This window comes from Orussus abietinus, unplaced genomic scaffold (genome assembly GCF_000612105.2).
Source record: "Orussus abietinus isolate OABI.00-Male unplaced genomic scaffold, Oabi_2.0 scaffold12, whole genome shotgun sequence".
Classification (NCBI taxonomy): domain Eukaryota; kingdom Metazoa; phylum Arthropoda; class Insecta; order Hymenoptera; family Orussidae; genus Orussus; species Orussus abietinus.
Genome location: NW_019395990.1, coordinates 1,528,973 through 1,545,288, shown reverse-complemented (window position 1 = coordinate 1,545,288; position 16,316 = coordinate 1,528,973). Strand labels below are relative to the sequence as shown.

At 56.0% G+C, this 16,316-nt stretch overlaps 1 protein-coding gene across 6 annotated transcripts in view; it reads right to left on the bottom strand.

The window, feature by feature from the left end:
• Positions 1-13,537, bottom strand: part of LOC105698727 (extracellular sulfatase SULF-1 homolog) — a 29,619-nt gene extending 16,082 nt beyond the window's left edge. For all 6 annotated transcript variants that reach the window (XR_001103945.2, XR_001103943.2, XM_023434021.1 and 3 more), the window contains exons 1-3: positions 13,368-13,537; positions 401-721; positions 70-309 (exon numbers count right to left, since the gene is read on the bottom strand). Coding sequence is in view for 4 of the 6 variants with exons in the window: in XM_023434021.1 (XP_023289789.1) it covers positions 70-309; positions 401-659 (499 nt within the window). In the remaining 2 variants the exon portion in view is untranslated. The remainder of the gene's footprint in view (positions 1-69; positions 310-400; positions 722-13,367) is intronic.
• Between the last annotated feature and the right edge of the window lie 2,779 nt (positions 13,538-16,316).

Genomic DNA, 16,316 nt, shown 5'->3' with positions numbered 1-16,316 from the left:
TCGTAAACGGCGCGGTTAACGGCCTCGTCACCGAGATTTTGTAGAATCGGAGGGATATTCGTCGCCTACCTGTGCGGTAACCGGCGTTGCTCAGGTAGGCGGCGAACGAGTGGGGCTCGTGGTCCCGCTGCCACTGCGGGCTGCTGCAGTTGTCGTTGTTGGTGAACACCTCGTGGTTGTGGACGTAGCGGCCGGTCAGCAAGGAGCTTCTGCTCGGACAGCACATCGGAGTCGTCACGTACGCGTGTCGCAGCTCGGCCCCCTCGTCCCTGATCCTCCGCAGGGTCCGGGGCATGAAGTTCAAGGAACCTGGGTGTCGATTGAAAGTTTTCTCGGTTGAGCAAACGGGATCGCGACAAAAAGTACAGACGAGGCAAAGTGTAGAGGATCGGCGACTGACCGAGTTCCACGTCCTGGTCGTCCGTGAGGATCAGAACGATGTTGGGCTTCCTCTCCCTGGGCTGCTGATAAGGGAGATACGGCGAATTGGCCTGGTTGTTGTTGCCGCTCCCGGGGCTTCCGGCAGAGCCGTATCCGGTCTTGTAGAGCGAGCCTCGTCTTTGGCCGGCGAAGACATCGTCGGCGATGGCGTCGCCCTCCGTCCTTCTGGCACTGGCGCCCAAGTAAAGCACCATCAGGACCTGAAGAAGACGCCTCATAGTGGCTGCTCCTCGGTCGCGGGGGGTGTCTTCCTCGGGGCGACGTCACATCGTGGTTGCACCTGCGGCAAGAACGAGTCGAGTCGTCAAAAGGAAGGAGGATTCTCCCTCTTCGTCCCGTTATTACCCGTCGGGAATTGCCACCGCGGAGGGCAAAATAAAATCCTGGATCTCGGTTTCGCGTAAGAGTCTGCCAGACGGGCGGAAAAACGAGACCGCGTGGGTCGCGTACACCTCGTCCGTATTCGCGAGATCTCGGGTTACCCGGCGGAAATGACGCGAAGAAAAGAAAGCGCAGCGCGTAGGTCGATCCGTAGGTCGGCCAATCGGTCCGAGAAGGTGAATATTCATAGACGAATTCAGCGTCCTCTCGACGCGAGCGGTCTCGAAGCCGACCGACGTCGCTTCCCGGACAACGCGAAGATGGAAATATTCCGGGACCGGTCCTCGGCGCTCCTCTCGCATTTTCCGCGGCTTATGTCACGCGCCGCCATTATCGGCGAGAAACACCGCTGGCGGAAAATCGAATTCACCGGGAAACGATGGCTCTCGGTGCCCCCTCCAACGGGGTCAATCGAGTTATTTCGAGGCCATCCAAGGATCGACTCGTCTCGGGCAGCTCGTGCGGAAAATTGCATTCCGAGGCACTCGCGCGATATAACTCTCCGATGGCGGCGAAATCGGTGACAATTACCAGGAATCGCGCGGAGAGGCCGCAACGGCGCTCGCCATCCGGAGAGGAGCCGCGGCGGATCGGCGATCGTTAGTTCGCATAAAGACTCGCCCTGACGGATGAACGCTCGGAGGACGCCGCCATCTTGGATGCGGTCTCCCGGCGCCCCTTCCTATGCTCCGTGCGTTCCTCTTTCTTCTCCCGACGGTGGGACGACACGCGAAAATTACGGCTCGTTAATTTAATGTCCTCGCCGATATCGACGCCGACTTTAATTGCCGCGCGCACGCAAACGCGGGACGAGAAAATCCCAGAGACGAGACCGGACGAGACCGGAGCCGCCATCTTGACGTAGCCTCCGATTCCCTCGCCTCGATATCGTATCAAATTCTCGGCCGGATGCGCAAAACTGCCGTTTCCCCCGGATTTAATAATTTCGCCGCACAAATTACACGGACACTGGCACGGCGAAAGCGGAACGGACATCTGGACGCGCGGACTCCCATGCGGAGAGCAGCAACTCGCTCGGCCGATGACGAATAAAGCGGTAGCCGACAATGACTGCGGGCGCATTATCCGATTGCGCTAAATTCGGCTGGCATTCCTGCATTATACCCGGAAGTGACGTCACCGGTGCGCGCCGTGTCAATGCGTCGGTCGCCCATAGGATTTCCGTGGATGCGCCGCCGACGCGGTGCACCGGGAAAGCGGCCCGATTAAGGCCAATGGACGCGGGAAAGGACACGGCAGCGAGAAGAACGCGGATTAAGGCTTGACGGATTTTTTACGGGTTTTCGGAGAGGATCGAGGGTCGAGAAACGAGCCATTCTTTCGGATGCGGGGATTTCGCGAGCCGCGGAAACGTCGCCGCGAGAAATACGCGGAATATCGAAACGTCGACAAGAATACGTAGAGGGGACGCGCCGACTCGTCGAAAGGAGGCAGAGAAAAGCGCCGGGCGACACCGTGTACGGTCGGCGGCGTGAAAATGAGAAACGACGGGGTCGAGGAACCGTAATGGCCGGTTTCCGTCTCTCCGCGGAGACACCCAAGGAGGACTTCGGGGAGGAGAGGGCGAAGCCAATAATTCACCGGGAGATTAGGTTACGTCGAGTCGTATCTCTCGAGATCGGCCGCGTGTACCGACGTCCGGGCGGATATACGTAGACGGATAAGGCGGATAATCTTTCGCGTAGATGCCCCAGACTTTGAGATCAGGCCGCGGTTCAAACTCGTAACGTCTTCGCGGAGATGACGCCGAAGATACGTCGATCGTCGGGGACAAGGCAGCGCATCGAGGCGTCCGGGTAAAAAGCGGACGCGGTGGCGTCCCTTTTCGACCGCCGCCATCTTGGTCCCCGACGCGCGGCCCTGCCATAAATGCTCGCGATTCGCTCGACCCGTCGCGCGATTTAAATGCTGGACATTTCGCTCTAGATATGTTCTCCCGGTCGGACTTTCGTCGCTCGAGCGAGCGGCGCGACCGCGCCGCGGCCTGTGGGCCCGGAATAAGAAATCCGCCAAATCCGCTTTTTACGCCGCGCCGTCCCGGTTATTCTTGTCTCGTGTCATCCTTTAAGCCCCTCTTACGCTCAGGTGTGAGGCCCGACTTAAACCGAGTTTAAAACGTTATTAAGGCTCCTCCCCCTTGGAAAACTGCGGCAACTCGATAGCGCCCATCGAGGCGGATAACGAGAGCGGTTTCCTCCTTTTCTGAACGGATAAAGATCGCGAGGGTCCCTTCCTTGCGAGAGGTCGCCGTTAATTCCACTGCTTACCGGCAAGAGCCATCCACGTGGGGGGATGCTTCCGACACGTGGAGGGCCCCGAGACCGCCGTTAAACGAGAGCTGCCTATTTACGCGCGCGTTTATTTATAAGCCGCGTGCATAAAGACACGCGGACGGAAGAGAGAGGCGAAACGCGCGGTCGTAAAGCAGGAGGAGGACGTAAAGCGTTAAGTGCGGCGGCGTTAAGAATAGTTGCCGAAAGACGGTCCGAATGGAAGACAGAGGGGACGCGCCGACGTAAGAGACGGCACCAGACTGCTTGGCGACAAGTATGTCATCCCACGCGTACAAGGCGCGTAAACGTTATCCGTAACGGTGCTCCCCTCTATCCCCCTTCCTCTCGCGATTTCGCTCTTCCTCTATCTAACGGCGCGCGGCTGGTCTATCACTCGGGGGGAATATTATGTAAATCGTTAAGACGAGCACGCGTCCAGTAGCGTAATTCGATCGCGGTGTGCACGTACCGAGACGTTTGAATTTCCCGCCGGGAAGACTCAAAGATTCCCCGAGATCCGCGATTTTATAAAATGGACACTCGATTCCACGGCTAATCGGTTTTTCCCCGACTCAATCGACTCGCCCAGGAGGGTTTCCATGGAATCGGGCGTTTTTCGAGGTTTTTCGGATGCGAGCCCCGACAGAGGAGCTTTGATGTGCACTTCGGCTAATGCAGCGGTTGCGGTCGCGACTTCTCGCGGTTTACGCATCGCGGGCGGATCCAAGATGGCGGCCAAGCCCACCTCGAGAGGAAAGGGGTCTCGCGCGAAAGGAAAACGGTGAACGGTGCTCGGGGGAAAGTGCTTAATTAAAATTAAGCGCGATTAATTAAGCCCCGCTCGTCGAATAAAGACTCGGGCGGATAAAACGAGACAGGACCGAGTTCGAGCGATTCCTTTATTTTGCGGACCGGGCGTTGAGCCGACACTTATGTCACCGCGTAAGCCGTGTAAGTGTGTAACGCGTAAACGCGGTAAGGTACACGCGAGGGAGAAAAAGATCGAATCTCGCCGGTGGACGAGCGACCGGTTTATCGAGACGATTTGTCACGCGAGAGGTCGCGGGCACCCGGGCTCGATCGACTTTTCCTCTCGGCGGATTTTTCGTATTTCATCCATGGTATTGAGACGTTAACGAGTAATCCGGCAAAATTAGGAATTATGCCCGACATCGGAGCCGGCGATTTGCGTAATCTCGCGCTAAGCGCCGTATCGGATGTCGGAAGTGTCACCCGGTCTCCCTCTCTCTCTCGGACTTGATCTCTCGCGAACGATCGGCTCCTTAAATACTCTCGGGGATCCTCGACCGCGTTCGTCCCCGTCCTAAAATTAGTATTAAAAAAAATATAGCGAAGGTAGCTCTCGAAAGAGCATCCGCCGTTTCTAGGTAAGTCCGAATCGCGAACGCTCGAAGCGGCACCCGCGACTTCGAGTGCTCGGCCAATAAATGGGCCCCTTTCGGGTAAACCGAGGGCAGTTACAAACGCCGCCGCCCATTTGCCTTACATAAATACTCGAGATAACGAACGAGCTCGCGAAATGCAGTTTCAGAGCGCGCCCGCTATATCGAGCGCGTCCACCTTTTAATTGCCCTCGATCGGTCCTCGTCATCCGCGTTTGCGGAAATCGCGTTTCCGGGTAAGTCCGAGTTCGAGAGTCGAGCCGATAAATTGGCTTATTTAGGGTAACAACCGGGAGGGGTTCCGGGGCATCCGTAAAGCACAGCATACTCGAGATAACCAACAAGCGCGCGGAATGCAGCTTCGTGGGAGCACTTTGTATACGCGCACACGTCCGCGATATGTACGGACGTACATATCGCGGACGTGTGCGCGTATACAAAGGGGCCTCGCTCCGTACACCGATGCACGATGATTCTCCCCATTACGAGCGACCGGTCGCCGTTCATACTAAGCTCGCGATAAGTAGCTTAGTTGCCTCTTTAAGGGACTCTCTTGCCATCGACGACTGGTATTCCTACGGCTTTGGCCGCCATCTTTCTTCTCCGTCTTTCCCGAAGCCGAGGGAAATTCCTCCTCTCCGGCGATGACAAAAGTCCTGCCGGTCGCTCCAAAGAGGTCGGCGGAAACGACGATTTACGTTTTCGAGGTAAATCAAAGAGCCCGCTCCTTTTTGCCCGGAGGTCTCTTCGACGATCGATCGCGCTTCACCGGTCTTTCCGGTCCCGCCGACCTCCACCTTGAACCGATCGTTGACTGATCGTAATCGCGCTATTATTAAGCCTCCGCTGCTTAAACGTGGGTGTTAATGGCGTGTAAAACTGGAGTGGCGAAACCCGGCTCGGTAGTTAACTCAACAGGTTACAGGTTAGCTATACACCGTGAATTCGTTAACGGCGCGCACCCCGCCTTCCCTGTAAATCATGTAATTTCATTTCCCAGGCCGGATAAAATGTCCGGCACTTAGAGGGTAATGGGACTCGGTGCGGCCTCATTGCACCTCCCCGTTCCCGTTTCGCGGCCGCGCCGCATTGTCCGCGGTATCGTCTCGTTTTCGTCGGTTTAAAGGCACACCCCCCAACGGGATCGACTTGGAATTTATCGTTCCCTTTAATCTCGTTAAACGGCACGGCGTAAACGTCGCGATTTACCGTTTTTACCGAGCCAATTTACTGCTCGGTTAAATGCACCGTGGCAACACTCGCGAAGGCTGCATTTTTCCATTCCGGCTCGTTAATTTCTACCGATCGTTAACTCTCACTTGCGGCGATTCGAGGGACTCGATCGTCGGTAATCATCGATATTCCGACTGGAGCCGTATTTCATTGGGATTGCTCAACTGAAATTAGCACGTAGCACCCAGTGATCATCGTTAACGGTAGCACCGCGTCCGCACCGTGGAAGCGGTAAAAAACCAGCCCAATGTTGCACCCTAGAGCCAACGTCCGTACTTTCTTATTTACCTTGCAAAGAAATCGTCGGTATCGATTGCTATACAATTATTTTTAATCTCCCATCGTGCCGCTCCCCGATCGCCTGGATAATCGCCGCGACCGTGAGTAGCGAAGGATAAAGCGCAAAGTGGATTTGGAATAAATAATTAAATAAATATATAAATCGTGGAAAGGCAATTCGCGAGACCGTTCGCTGCCCAAAGTCGATCAGGCCGTCACGCGTCCCTTTTAAAATTCACGAGCGTCCATTACTCGCGTCATTGCAAAAGACCCTTGAAATCTGCTTGCCATCTGACATTTTACTTATTCAAAAACGTATCCTTCGACGCCGATGCTCTTTTCGAGTGGGAGCTTCCTGGGAACGCCGTCAGCTGTCGAGAGGACGGACCCCATTATAATATTTACACACTGGCTGCGCTACAGTCGAGCCTCCCTTTTCTTCTTCTTCTTCTTCTTCTTCTTCTTTTTTTTTTTTAGTAAAAAAATAAACCGAGAGAGAAGAAAAGGAAGAACGTCGACGTGGAGCTTCAAACGCCTCGCTTAACAGCCATTAAACAACACCTTACGATGGCGTTGAGTGAATCATGTTCAAAGCGACGCAAGACCTGCCAAGAGATACGCGGGATCCGCAATTTGGCACAATTTCAAGTCCTCGTTTTTCATTCGTCAGTCTCAACAATTTTCTTTTTTTAAACGTTTGCTCGAAAATCGAGAGCCATTGCCGTAGGGGTCGAGTCCCGGGAATCAGGCAGGAGGTATGATTCGATCTTTCGCTTCTCATAATTTATTTATCTATTTTTTTTTCTTTTTCTTTTTTTAAGGTCTTGACTCCTTTCAACGCCGTCGACGCGGCCCGTCCGACGATATCGTTTCGATCGATCCTTCGCTTCCTCGACGATCGATCTCCGACTTCCTGCTCGATCGATCAACGATTTCCTCTCCCGCGTCCACCTGGCGGCTCCTCGTTTTGCCGGCGTCCTTCGCCACCCGATCTCCGCTATCGATAGCTCCATCGAAACTCGGCGAAAACCGATTAAGAGACCCCTTCGACTCCGATTCCTTTCGCTCGGTTTTTTGTCCACCCGGAGTGCGTCCCTCCGGTCGCGGTCACCTCGACATTCGCGGGGTTGACCGTCTGCGCACGTGCAGGGGTATTGCCGGCACGAGGCTGACAATAATTGCAGACGCGATTACGCGGTTTAGCAACTCGGTTTGCAGAACTAAGTGCAGTTAGCGGGTGCGCGTGCACGCCTCGTTACTCCGGGGTATATACGGCGAGGGAGGGTTCCCGAGGGAGCAGCCCGCCACCGGATTCCGGGGTCGGATCAACGGAAAAGTGACTCCTCGTATTAATATTGATGAGACAGACGTCATTAGGCGAGAAGCTTCCTTTCTGCGACTCCTCTCCCGTCGAGACCGGCTCGAAGTGCACGTTGACGTGCACGGGAGAAATACATAGCGATCGGCTTCCCACCGGTGGAGGAAAATGCTCTCCCGTCGACGACCGAATGAATCTCAGCGCCGTCATAAACGGCCGATTCGGATCTTCAGGGGAACGCGTCCGCGAGAGGCGAGAAGAGAAACGGACACGCGAAGGAATACCTACGTCGCAATCGGGAATGGCGGTCGTAAGAGCCGTAATGGCGGTAATGGCTACCTCGCGGCGCCATTCATCTCTGCGGTTGCCGTAAGTGGCGGCAGCAACCGCGGCGGGTAAGTAGCCTAAGTAGCCTAAGTACCGACTCGGCTCGTGCGGAATCGGCCCACGCGACTCCCCGGAAAAAATCGCGGCGCGTCGCCACCTCGACGAGGCTTTCCCAAGCCTCGGGGGCATTCCTCTTCCCGGTGGATTTCTAATCCCGAGGTCGGCTCGTTTCGTCGTCGAGCGTTAATCCCGACTCTTTCGGGCCCCGAAGCTCGCTCTCGCCGGGAAAGTAATCCTCCCGAGAGGAGCTGCCATTAAGGCCGATTAGCGAGGAGTTCCCGGAGACGTCCCCGCGGGAATCGTTAACACCTGTTAACGCCGACGCGACCATTAAACGATTAGCGGGAGAAAAAACGACGAAGGGAGAGAGGAACGACGAGGACGGCCGAGAGTGCCTCTTCCTTGTAGAAGTCGAAGGTGGACGGAACGAGGTCGTGAGGGGGGAGGGGAGGAAAAATCTCCGCAGAGGCCGAGAAAAAGCCCAACAAGGGCGGGAGTACCTGGAGAGGAGAGGTGCATACCAGGTGGCCGAATGCAGGAGGTTGCGTCTCGGTTGACCCAAGATGGCTCGCCCGGTCCGAATGGAATCTCTCTCTTCAGATGCTTCTCGGAAGCCTTCCTCGAGCCTTCCTCGAGCCTTCCCGGGCCCACTTCGGACCGATCCGCGCCATAATTGGATCGACCGACGAAAAAGACGGCCCGAGGCCGATCGCGCCGTCCCGAGAATGTCGGGCGGATTTTACGGAAACGGGCTCGAGAAGGAATCGATCCCGCCCGACCGGGAGAGGAAGGAAGGTCCGGGAAGGTCCCGGAAGGTCGGGATGGTCGAGGAGACGAGAGGGGACGTTCTCGAATGGGCCGGCCGGCCGGCGTGGAGACGTCGGATGGGAATTGAAAAGGACCAATTCCGTCCCGGCACTCGCATTCGAGATTCATTGTCAGGTATTCAAGGCTCGGGTGCGCTAGTCACCCGGAGCGGCCATTTTCTGAAAGGAGACTCGTCCCGGTTACTTTTAAACCCTGGTGTCCGCGATGCCCGAACGCGGCGCTCTCTCGGCCACTCAAAGCCCGAATGAAAATTTCACCTGCCACTTCGAGGGCCCCCGTCCGCCAATTAATTAGCCGAAAAGTGCCCTGCACTTTCGACGGGATTGCTCGCTCCCGGGCCGTGAGCGAAATCGACCGCGCGTTTAAAATGGAGCGAGATCCGGCGTCGATTAAAATCCAATGCGCGTCGCTGGTCGTCGCGTCGACGAATTTCCGATCGATCGTCGCCCTCTTCGAGGGTCGAGCGATTTTTCGCGGGGTCGATCGACGCGTCCACTCTCCGCTTTGTCCTCGGTTCTCCTCCGCCCCCGCGACCCGGTATTGTGGCGTCTTGCCGGCCGATAAGCCGTGATTACCGAGTAATTCTCGTAATCCGATTCCGAACGCTTGCGAAACGCAAGCGGAGAGAAACAAGGAGCGCGCAACGGGAGCGCCGAGGAGTCGAAAAGGGTGGCGACTCGATCTCTTGTTTTGAGTCGTCGGAACAGAGAGAGAGAGAGAAGAAAAAGAACGGAAAAACCGCATCGCTCGCGGATGACCTAACGCGCCGCCGCTTCCTCCGGCTCGACCTCGGCGTTTTGCGCAATAATCAATTGCACTCCGTTCCGTCATCCGTGCCGTAATTCGTTATCGCCCGTGCCGTAAATCCTCGCGCCTCCTCCGTGCGCCTCGGCGTCGCGACCCGGGCGAACGAAAGCGCGGAGACACGACCTGGCGACGTCGGTTCTCGGAACCCCGACGACTTCCCATCACCGCCCGAAGACAAATATTGCGGATGCGGAGCGGGGCAAATTGTGTCGATTTATCTCATTGGCTCGTTACCCCGCAATAAATTCTCGCGCCGTATCGGCGCCGCGATACGATCTCCCGGGCGTCGCCATTATGACCCTCGATGACGCTGATTGCGGCTCGGTGCGGGTCACTTCTTCCGACGTTTAATCCGTCGTCCCTGCGCGTACTCGCCCGTCCGCCTTGACTTTCACGATGGGGGTGAAGTTAATAAAAAAAAAATATATATATATATAAATCGAGGAAAACCTCGATTCCTCTGTAAATTCGTCCGAACCGAGGTGGAAGGGAGACAGCGGAGGGTTCGGCGAATCCGAGCGGGTCGAGTCGCGAGGGCGCGTTTCCATCGGCGTTATTTCGCGATCCGGGGAGGTTTAATGGAAATAAAGTGGGCTCGGCGCGGACCGAGGGGTGCGGGACGTTTATTGGCTTGTCGCCAAATACAATGGGACGCTCTACGGGCGGTACGGCTGGAGTTACGGCCCTGGGAACCGTCAAGCCGAGTCCGACACCCTCGGCGGGGTAACGCGCTCTAAACCGACCAGCTCCCCGAAAGACGTCACGAAACGTGCAAGGGAGCTGGCCGCGCCTCGCCTTTTACGGGGGATTCTCGACCTTTCCCTACTTTCGACGTTCCCCCGGGAAGCGGAAATCGGCATCGGTCGGCCGTCCCTCCGATATCGCGTCACGGTCCGACTCGATTTCCCCTCGCGTCGCGACGCGCCCAATAACGAGACGAGTTATGGCCGAGGGGTCGCGGTCGATCGCTCGGGCTTACCAGAAAACGGATTGGAATTTAGTGCCTCTTAGCGATGCTCGATAAATTTTAATATCCCCGCGGTCGCCGCCCGACCCGATTCGCCGCCGGCCAGGATGCGAACACCCCGAGAACGCCCTCCTGCGCTCCCGTTCCCGCGGAATTCTCACGCGGTTTGCATCGCCGGTGACGCCGAGTCCAAGAGCGAAAGGCGGCGAGTCGCTCGAAACGAACCGGCCGTTCGAAGATAAATAACGAAGGGAACCCGAGTCGCGATTTATGGGGTTTCCGTTCCGGAGGAAACCGCGAGAGCGAAGCAAAAGTTCCTCTCGGAGGGATCCGGGAATAATGCAGAGCCGTGGAATGTACTCCTCCGTCCCGACCGGCAGCGGGGCGGAGGACCGCGGAGTGGTATCGGTAAATACGCGTCTCTCGTGGTCAATACCGAGGATTATGCCCGGCGGATTCCTCGAGGGAGAGATCCCGAGGATTTGCGGCGAGGTCGGAAGTCGCCTCCCGGCAATATCGAACCTCCTCCTGGAGGACGGTAAATATCGCGGCCCGAGTCGAATCGAGTCGATCGCGACCTCCGGGAGCGCGGGAACGGAAATAAATCCCGATCGCAACTTCGGGCATCGATCGGCACCCTCGAGTTCGAACGACTCGTAAAGAGGAATTTCGTCGTATCTCGAGGAGCACTTCGGCCCCTCTCGGCCGATAACGGCGAAAACGGAGAAGCGGAGGGTCCGCTCTCGATTAATCGCGACGAGTGGACGGAGAAAAAGAGGTCACCGAGCGTCGCGACGTCTCCTCGTGGGACCGGACGTTGTTCCGCCGCGGAGCCCAAACCCGATGAAACGGAAAGGACCAATCGATTCCTCCTTAAAGTCGCCCATGGTCGATTTCTTCCTCCGTGCCTCGCGATGTAAAAATACATTCCACGATCGAGCCTTAGACTTTCGTTACGTTAGTTTCATTGGTAACCGACCGTGCTCGCGGGTAAAAGCGGAGACCATCGGTCCGCCGTTCCGTTTCTTCCGGGAATATATATCGTTTTTGCCGGTTCGCCAAAAGAACGGAAAGAGAAAGAGAGATCCGGCATCCCCGTTTTCCTGGAAGCACTTTTCGCTCCATAATGCCGGCAGTTTCGAGAGCCAACGAAATCCCCGAGGAGAGGCTAAGACCGACGGGCCAGCATGCAGCTCTGATCGTTAAAGCCCAGCCCGATCCCGCCGAGATCCGGCGGTGCGGTTTAACGGCTGTTGAAACGAACGACGTAATGGCGAATTTTCATGGAACGCACGCGCGGATCGCGCCTAACTCCTGCCGGGTATTGATCGTTAAAAAGGATCGGGATCCTCGCCTAGACCGGCCTCGGCCTTTTCGTGTCCCGCGACTATTACCTACTTACGAGGTCCCCCTCCCTTTGGGCCTATTTTCGCATCCTCGATCGCCCGTTTTCGACCATTTCCCCTCTCGCGCTCCCGAGCGACGAAGACGCCTTCCCCGGGAGGCTGCGAGGGGATAATTCGCTCCTCGTGACCGTGGGAGCTCGATATCGATCTTCGGTTTCGGTTTCCCCTACGATTCTGGGTCCGGGCCGATACCGAGAGGTTCCGCCTCGACGAAAGCATAATCGAAACCGGATCGACTGGTTGCAAGCCCGCAAACGCGTCGGGAACCCCTGAGAGAGCGAGAGCCCCTGCGAAAGATTCGCGATCCGAGGACAAGGGACTCGTTATAAATAACGAGTTCCGCGGGCCAACCGGGCTATTCCCGTCCGCGTCCATTTCCTTACTTTTTCTTTATCGGCGTTATTTAGAACGAGGCGACCGCGGAAACGTAACCGAGGGCAAGGCCGAACGGAGACGCGAATTTAACCTTGCGAGGGATCGAGTCACCGATCGCCCAGTGATTTCGCTGGATCGCCTTTTGCGAGGACCGTTGGAAATTTATTTACACCGCGACCTCGTGTAGGTGTACTCGGCCCTCGGGGAGAGGCCATCGGAAAAATTGATACGCGGCGATTTTATGTAGGTATCGCGACTCGAAGCGGAACCTCGGGGAAATTCGTCCTCTCCCCGATAAATCCGGGACGATCGAGATAACGTATTTAGATCGCGGAGACAAGTGCAGCCAACTGCAAATTCGTCGGCATTTTTAAAACGAATTCCAGCTCGTCCCGATACCATATCTCGGCCCGCGGAAATGTTTCTCACGCATTTAGCAGTGGGCCTCGCGAAGGGAGACGTAACCGGCAATCCGAGTCGACTCGCATCGAATCGGCGAATAATTTAGCTGACCTCTCTTTTCCCCGGATCATCGAAAACACCGCACGCAGCGATTTCACGTAGGTGTAGTGGTTTCACGCGAGCTCTACCAGGGCACCGTAAACCGGTCCTCCTTTCGTAGGTGTAAATAAGACTTAGGATAAATCCTTCGCGGGTCCCACTAAGAACGGTAACGAATTCTTTTGCCGGCCCAATTTAAGTCACTCGAGGCTCCATTGAACCGACCACCCGAGTACGCGGGATTTAAATCAGCCGATTAAAAGGCCCGGCAAGCTCCGTTGACCCGAATTAACCCCGGGTAATTATATCGCGATAAAACCGAATAGTTTTTAACGAGACGGGGCGCGCGATGAAAATATTCGACGCGTAAGAAACCGACGCCGGCTCGACGCTGCGAATCGCTCCAGACGCTCCGACTCGACGGATCGAAACGCGAATTACTTAATCCGCGACCGGTCGAACTGGTCGAGTTAAAGGATTAACCCGAGCATTCAGCCTTCCGAGATAATCGGAGTCAGATAAGCCCGATATGATAATATGACGCCCTCCCTCCGGAAACTTTATTTTCCAGTATCGGTATTTGGCGCGAGACTCTATCGAGTTTCCCGATCGACCGGCGGTAAAGATTCGTCCGCGGCATATCTCGACGAGAATCCCCGACGTCGAGAAGATCTCGGCGCGCCAAGAGAATATCTTGGCCCGACTCGAGAGGTCGGCGAGGCGCGGAATTCGACTTATTCCACTTACCGGTAGATCGGCCGAACGGGTGTAAAGGTGGCCGGCGGGTCGTCGGGTGGGAGGTCGATAACTCGGCGGGTCCGCTGCGATCCACCGGAAGATCCTGGCGCGAGGCGTGCACGTGGCGACTGCGCCCGCTCCGCACCGAGCCAGCTTACGATGCGACCTCGCCGACGGTCGCGACGAGACTGACCGCGCTCCGAGGCTGCGGGCCGGAGACACCTCCGGGCTGGAAGCAGCTGCGAGCCGCTGCACGCCCCACCCCGAGACTGCAGGCGAGACTCCGTCCTCTAACCTCCATCTTTCGGGGAACCTGGAACGTGTTTCCAGGATTTCTTTTTTTTTTTTTTTTTTTAACGAAGACTCATCGTTGCCCGGAGAAAGCAACGACGCGTAGAATTTAATCAGCAGATTCGACAGGAGCTACCTCTAAGGCGAGATTTCGATTAATCTAGAAAGTGCGGTCCCTCGCGTCGTTCGCGTCGACTCGGGTAGGCAAATCCCGAGGGAACGAAACTCGGGAATTTTTTTTATCACCCTCCCGGAGATTCGCGAGTTTCGCGAGGAATCGGGAAAAATCGAAGGACCGAGGGGCTCCGTACGTGGTATTCGCGTTCCCTTTTCGTCCCATCTCGAATACGGCGAGGCTCGGGTCGGCCGAGAGCACTTAATGCGTGCGAGAGGCTCGCCGAGGCGAGAAGACGGAAGACGAGGGTCGCTCAGTGTAAAAGATCGCCTGTTCAGACGATCTAGATTGGATCAAGGGGTCGCCCGACGACTCGAGTAGTCCCTTCTTGTGGACTCTGCTTTTCTCCCGGAGGCGCGCCGAGAGCTTTCCAATTATAATAGAAAACTCCACACGCCCCGGCGAGCGAGACTCGCGTGAAACTCGCCTCGGAATGGAAGGGCGAGGGCGTTCCTCTCCGAGCTCGACTACGAAGTAAAATTCCGCGAGAAATTCCGGTGGACGCAATTTCGTTGTTTTACAATTTTGTCGTTTCGCCGTTTCACCGTTTGCGTCCGCGTGACGGGTACTCGTGTCTCGTTACCACGCACTTCGGTATTTACTCGGTATTTACACCTGGCGAGTCCTCGCGCTTCGATGCTCCTCCGTCACGTGGTGACCACAGGTGCACCCTCGAGCCCCGTTGTTGCACGATTCCGTAAATCCGACATGGTAGGTGGTGCGCCGGTGACTAAGCGGCTCGTCGAGGACGAGGATAATGCCGGTTCCCTCCCTCGTCCCTCCACCTCGTTTCTGCCACCACCCTGTAGAAACGAAGAGTTTTTATTCCACGCCCTGTACAGCGCCTCGAGACGTCGGAGAAGAAAGGTACTTCCGTTGCTTAAGATACAGACATTAATATCAATCGTCCGTTAGACAGGGTAAAGGAGTATTTACATATTTGCGAATGAGGACGGACGTATCGTACTCGTTTTCTGGCGTAGGACGAACAATGTGCTCGTTTATGCCCCTCGCCGGTTACGTCTAATATATTTGTCACCGGGATTCGCGAAGGCGTTACGATTACATTGCGCGAGTAAAGACGTCGTCCGAAACGAGATATGGAAAAATTGCCGGCCGGCCTCCCTTAATTTCGTCCCTCCTTCCGGACCTCGAAGACCCCGCCAAGATTCGCTCTTCTTGGGAATGAAAAAATTCCCCTCCGCGTGGACGCGCAGTCGTTTCAAAGAGCATTCTCCCGAAGTCATATTTTCATAAATTCCAGCCGCCGATTCGCGGAACCTGCGGTGGTCCTATGCAAAGTAATCGGATCTCTCGGCTGAGTAAGACGAGCCGCGTAAAGCACCCGCTTAGGATCAAGAGAGGATTTTTTATCGCCGAGGGGTGTTAATTCATCGGCTCGGCCAACTTGTTTGGAAGTCCTCCGAGTCCCGGGGAAAACGGTTTCTTCGTTTCGAACGGAAAGGAGCATCCCGAGAGCGCGGAGGCACCACCGATCGGTCGGCAAAAATAGAGAAGCTCGCCCTCTTAACTCGGGTGGTCTCGTCGCGCGAGAGGGCCGAGGGCAGGTAAAAGTCAGGACCTACCCACCTATAGGCAGCCGGCAGTCTTTTTGCTCCAGCGTCGACGTATGATTTATGTCCCCATACGGCGGTGCGTTTTACGCCGCACCGAACTCGCGAGGCAAGGCTCGCCGCAAGGGTGCTCGGCTGCGTTCTCGCGAGCAGGTCCTAGGGGAGGAAAATACTCGGTTAAACTCCGACGTTTCGAGCTCGGTGGGGCGAATTACCGTCCGAGTGTCCGTATACTCGCTTAGAGGCGGTTATAAAAGGGCCGATTAATCGTAATGGGTGACGCGTGGGCCCTGACAGGGCGCGCGTGGTCGTCCCGCCTCTTTCCACCAGAGGGACGCCTCGACGTCCGCCACGTGATAATCGCCGCATCCGGCATGACATCGCGCCTTCCCGGCGACGAGCTCGTCGGTCAAATCGAATCAAATCGGGTCGATGCGATCCCATCTGTCGGGTGGACGGGCCGACCCTCTTGTTCTCCGAAATTCCTTCCACCTGGCTTGGCTCCGCCACGAAGAAAAATAGAGAAGAGCTCATTCGAGCAAAATATATACCTTCGAGTAAGTCCACGCAGGAACCAGTTGGCGTCGGTGCTCCGAAACCTTATTTTTAGACGAGGGATGCCGATTTAAACTCAAGTCCACGGTCACACCATTGATCTTTCCCTCGATGAATCCGGACCAGAGAATCGTTAACGTAAACGGTTAGGATTGGTCTTTTCAAAGAATGTTTAAGGATGAATCTGTCGTCGGGTGAATTCCTTCTCGACGAGTGCCTGAATTATTGGCTGCCGGTAATTTTTTCTTTCTGGTCCTGGAACCATAGTTGGAACGCCATCTATCGGTTCGTGTTGTAAGCGAGAGACCGGTTAACGTTGGCCCTCTGGTAGTTCTCTCCGTTTTCAAAGAGTCACCATTCTCT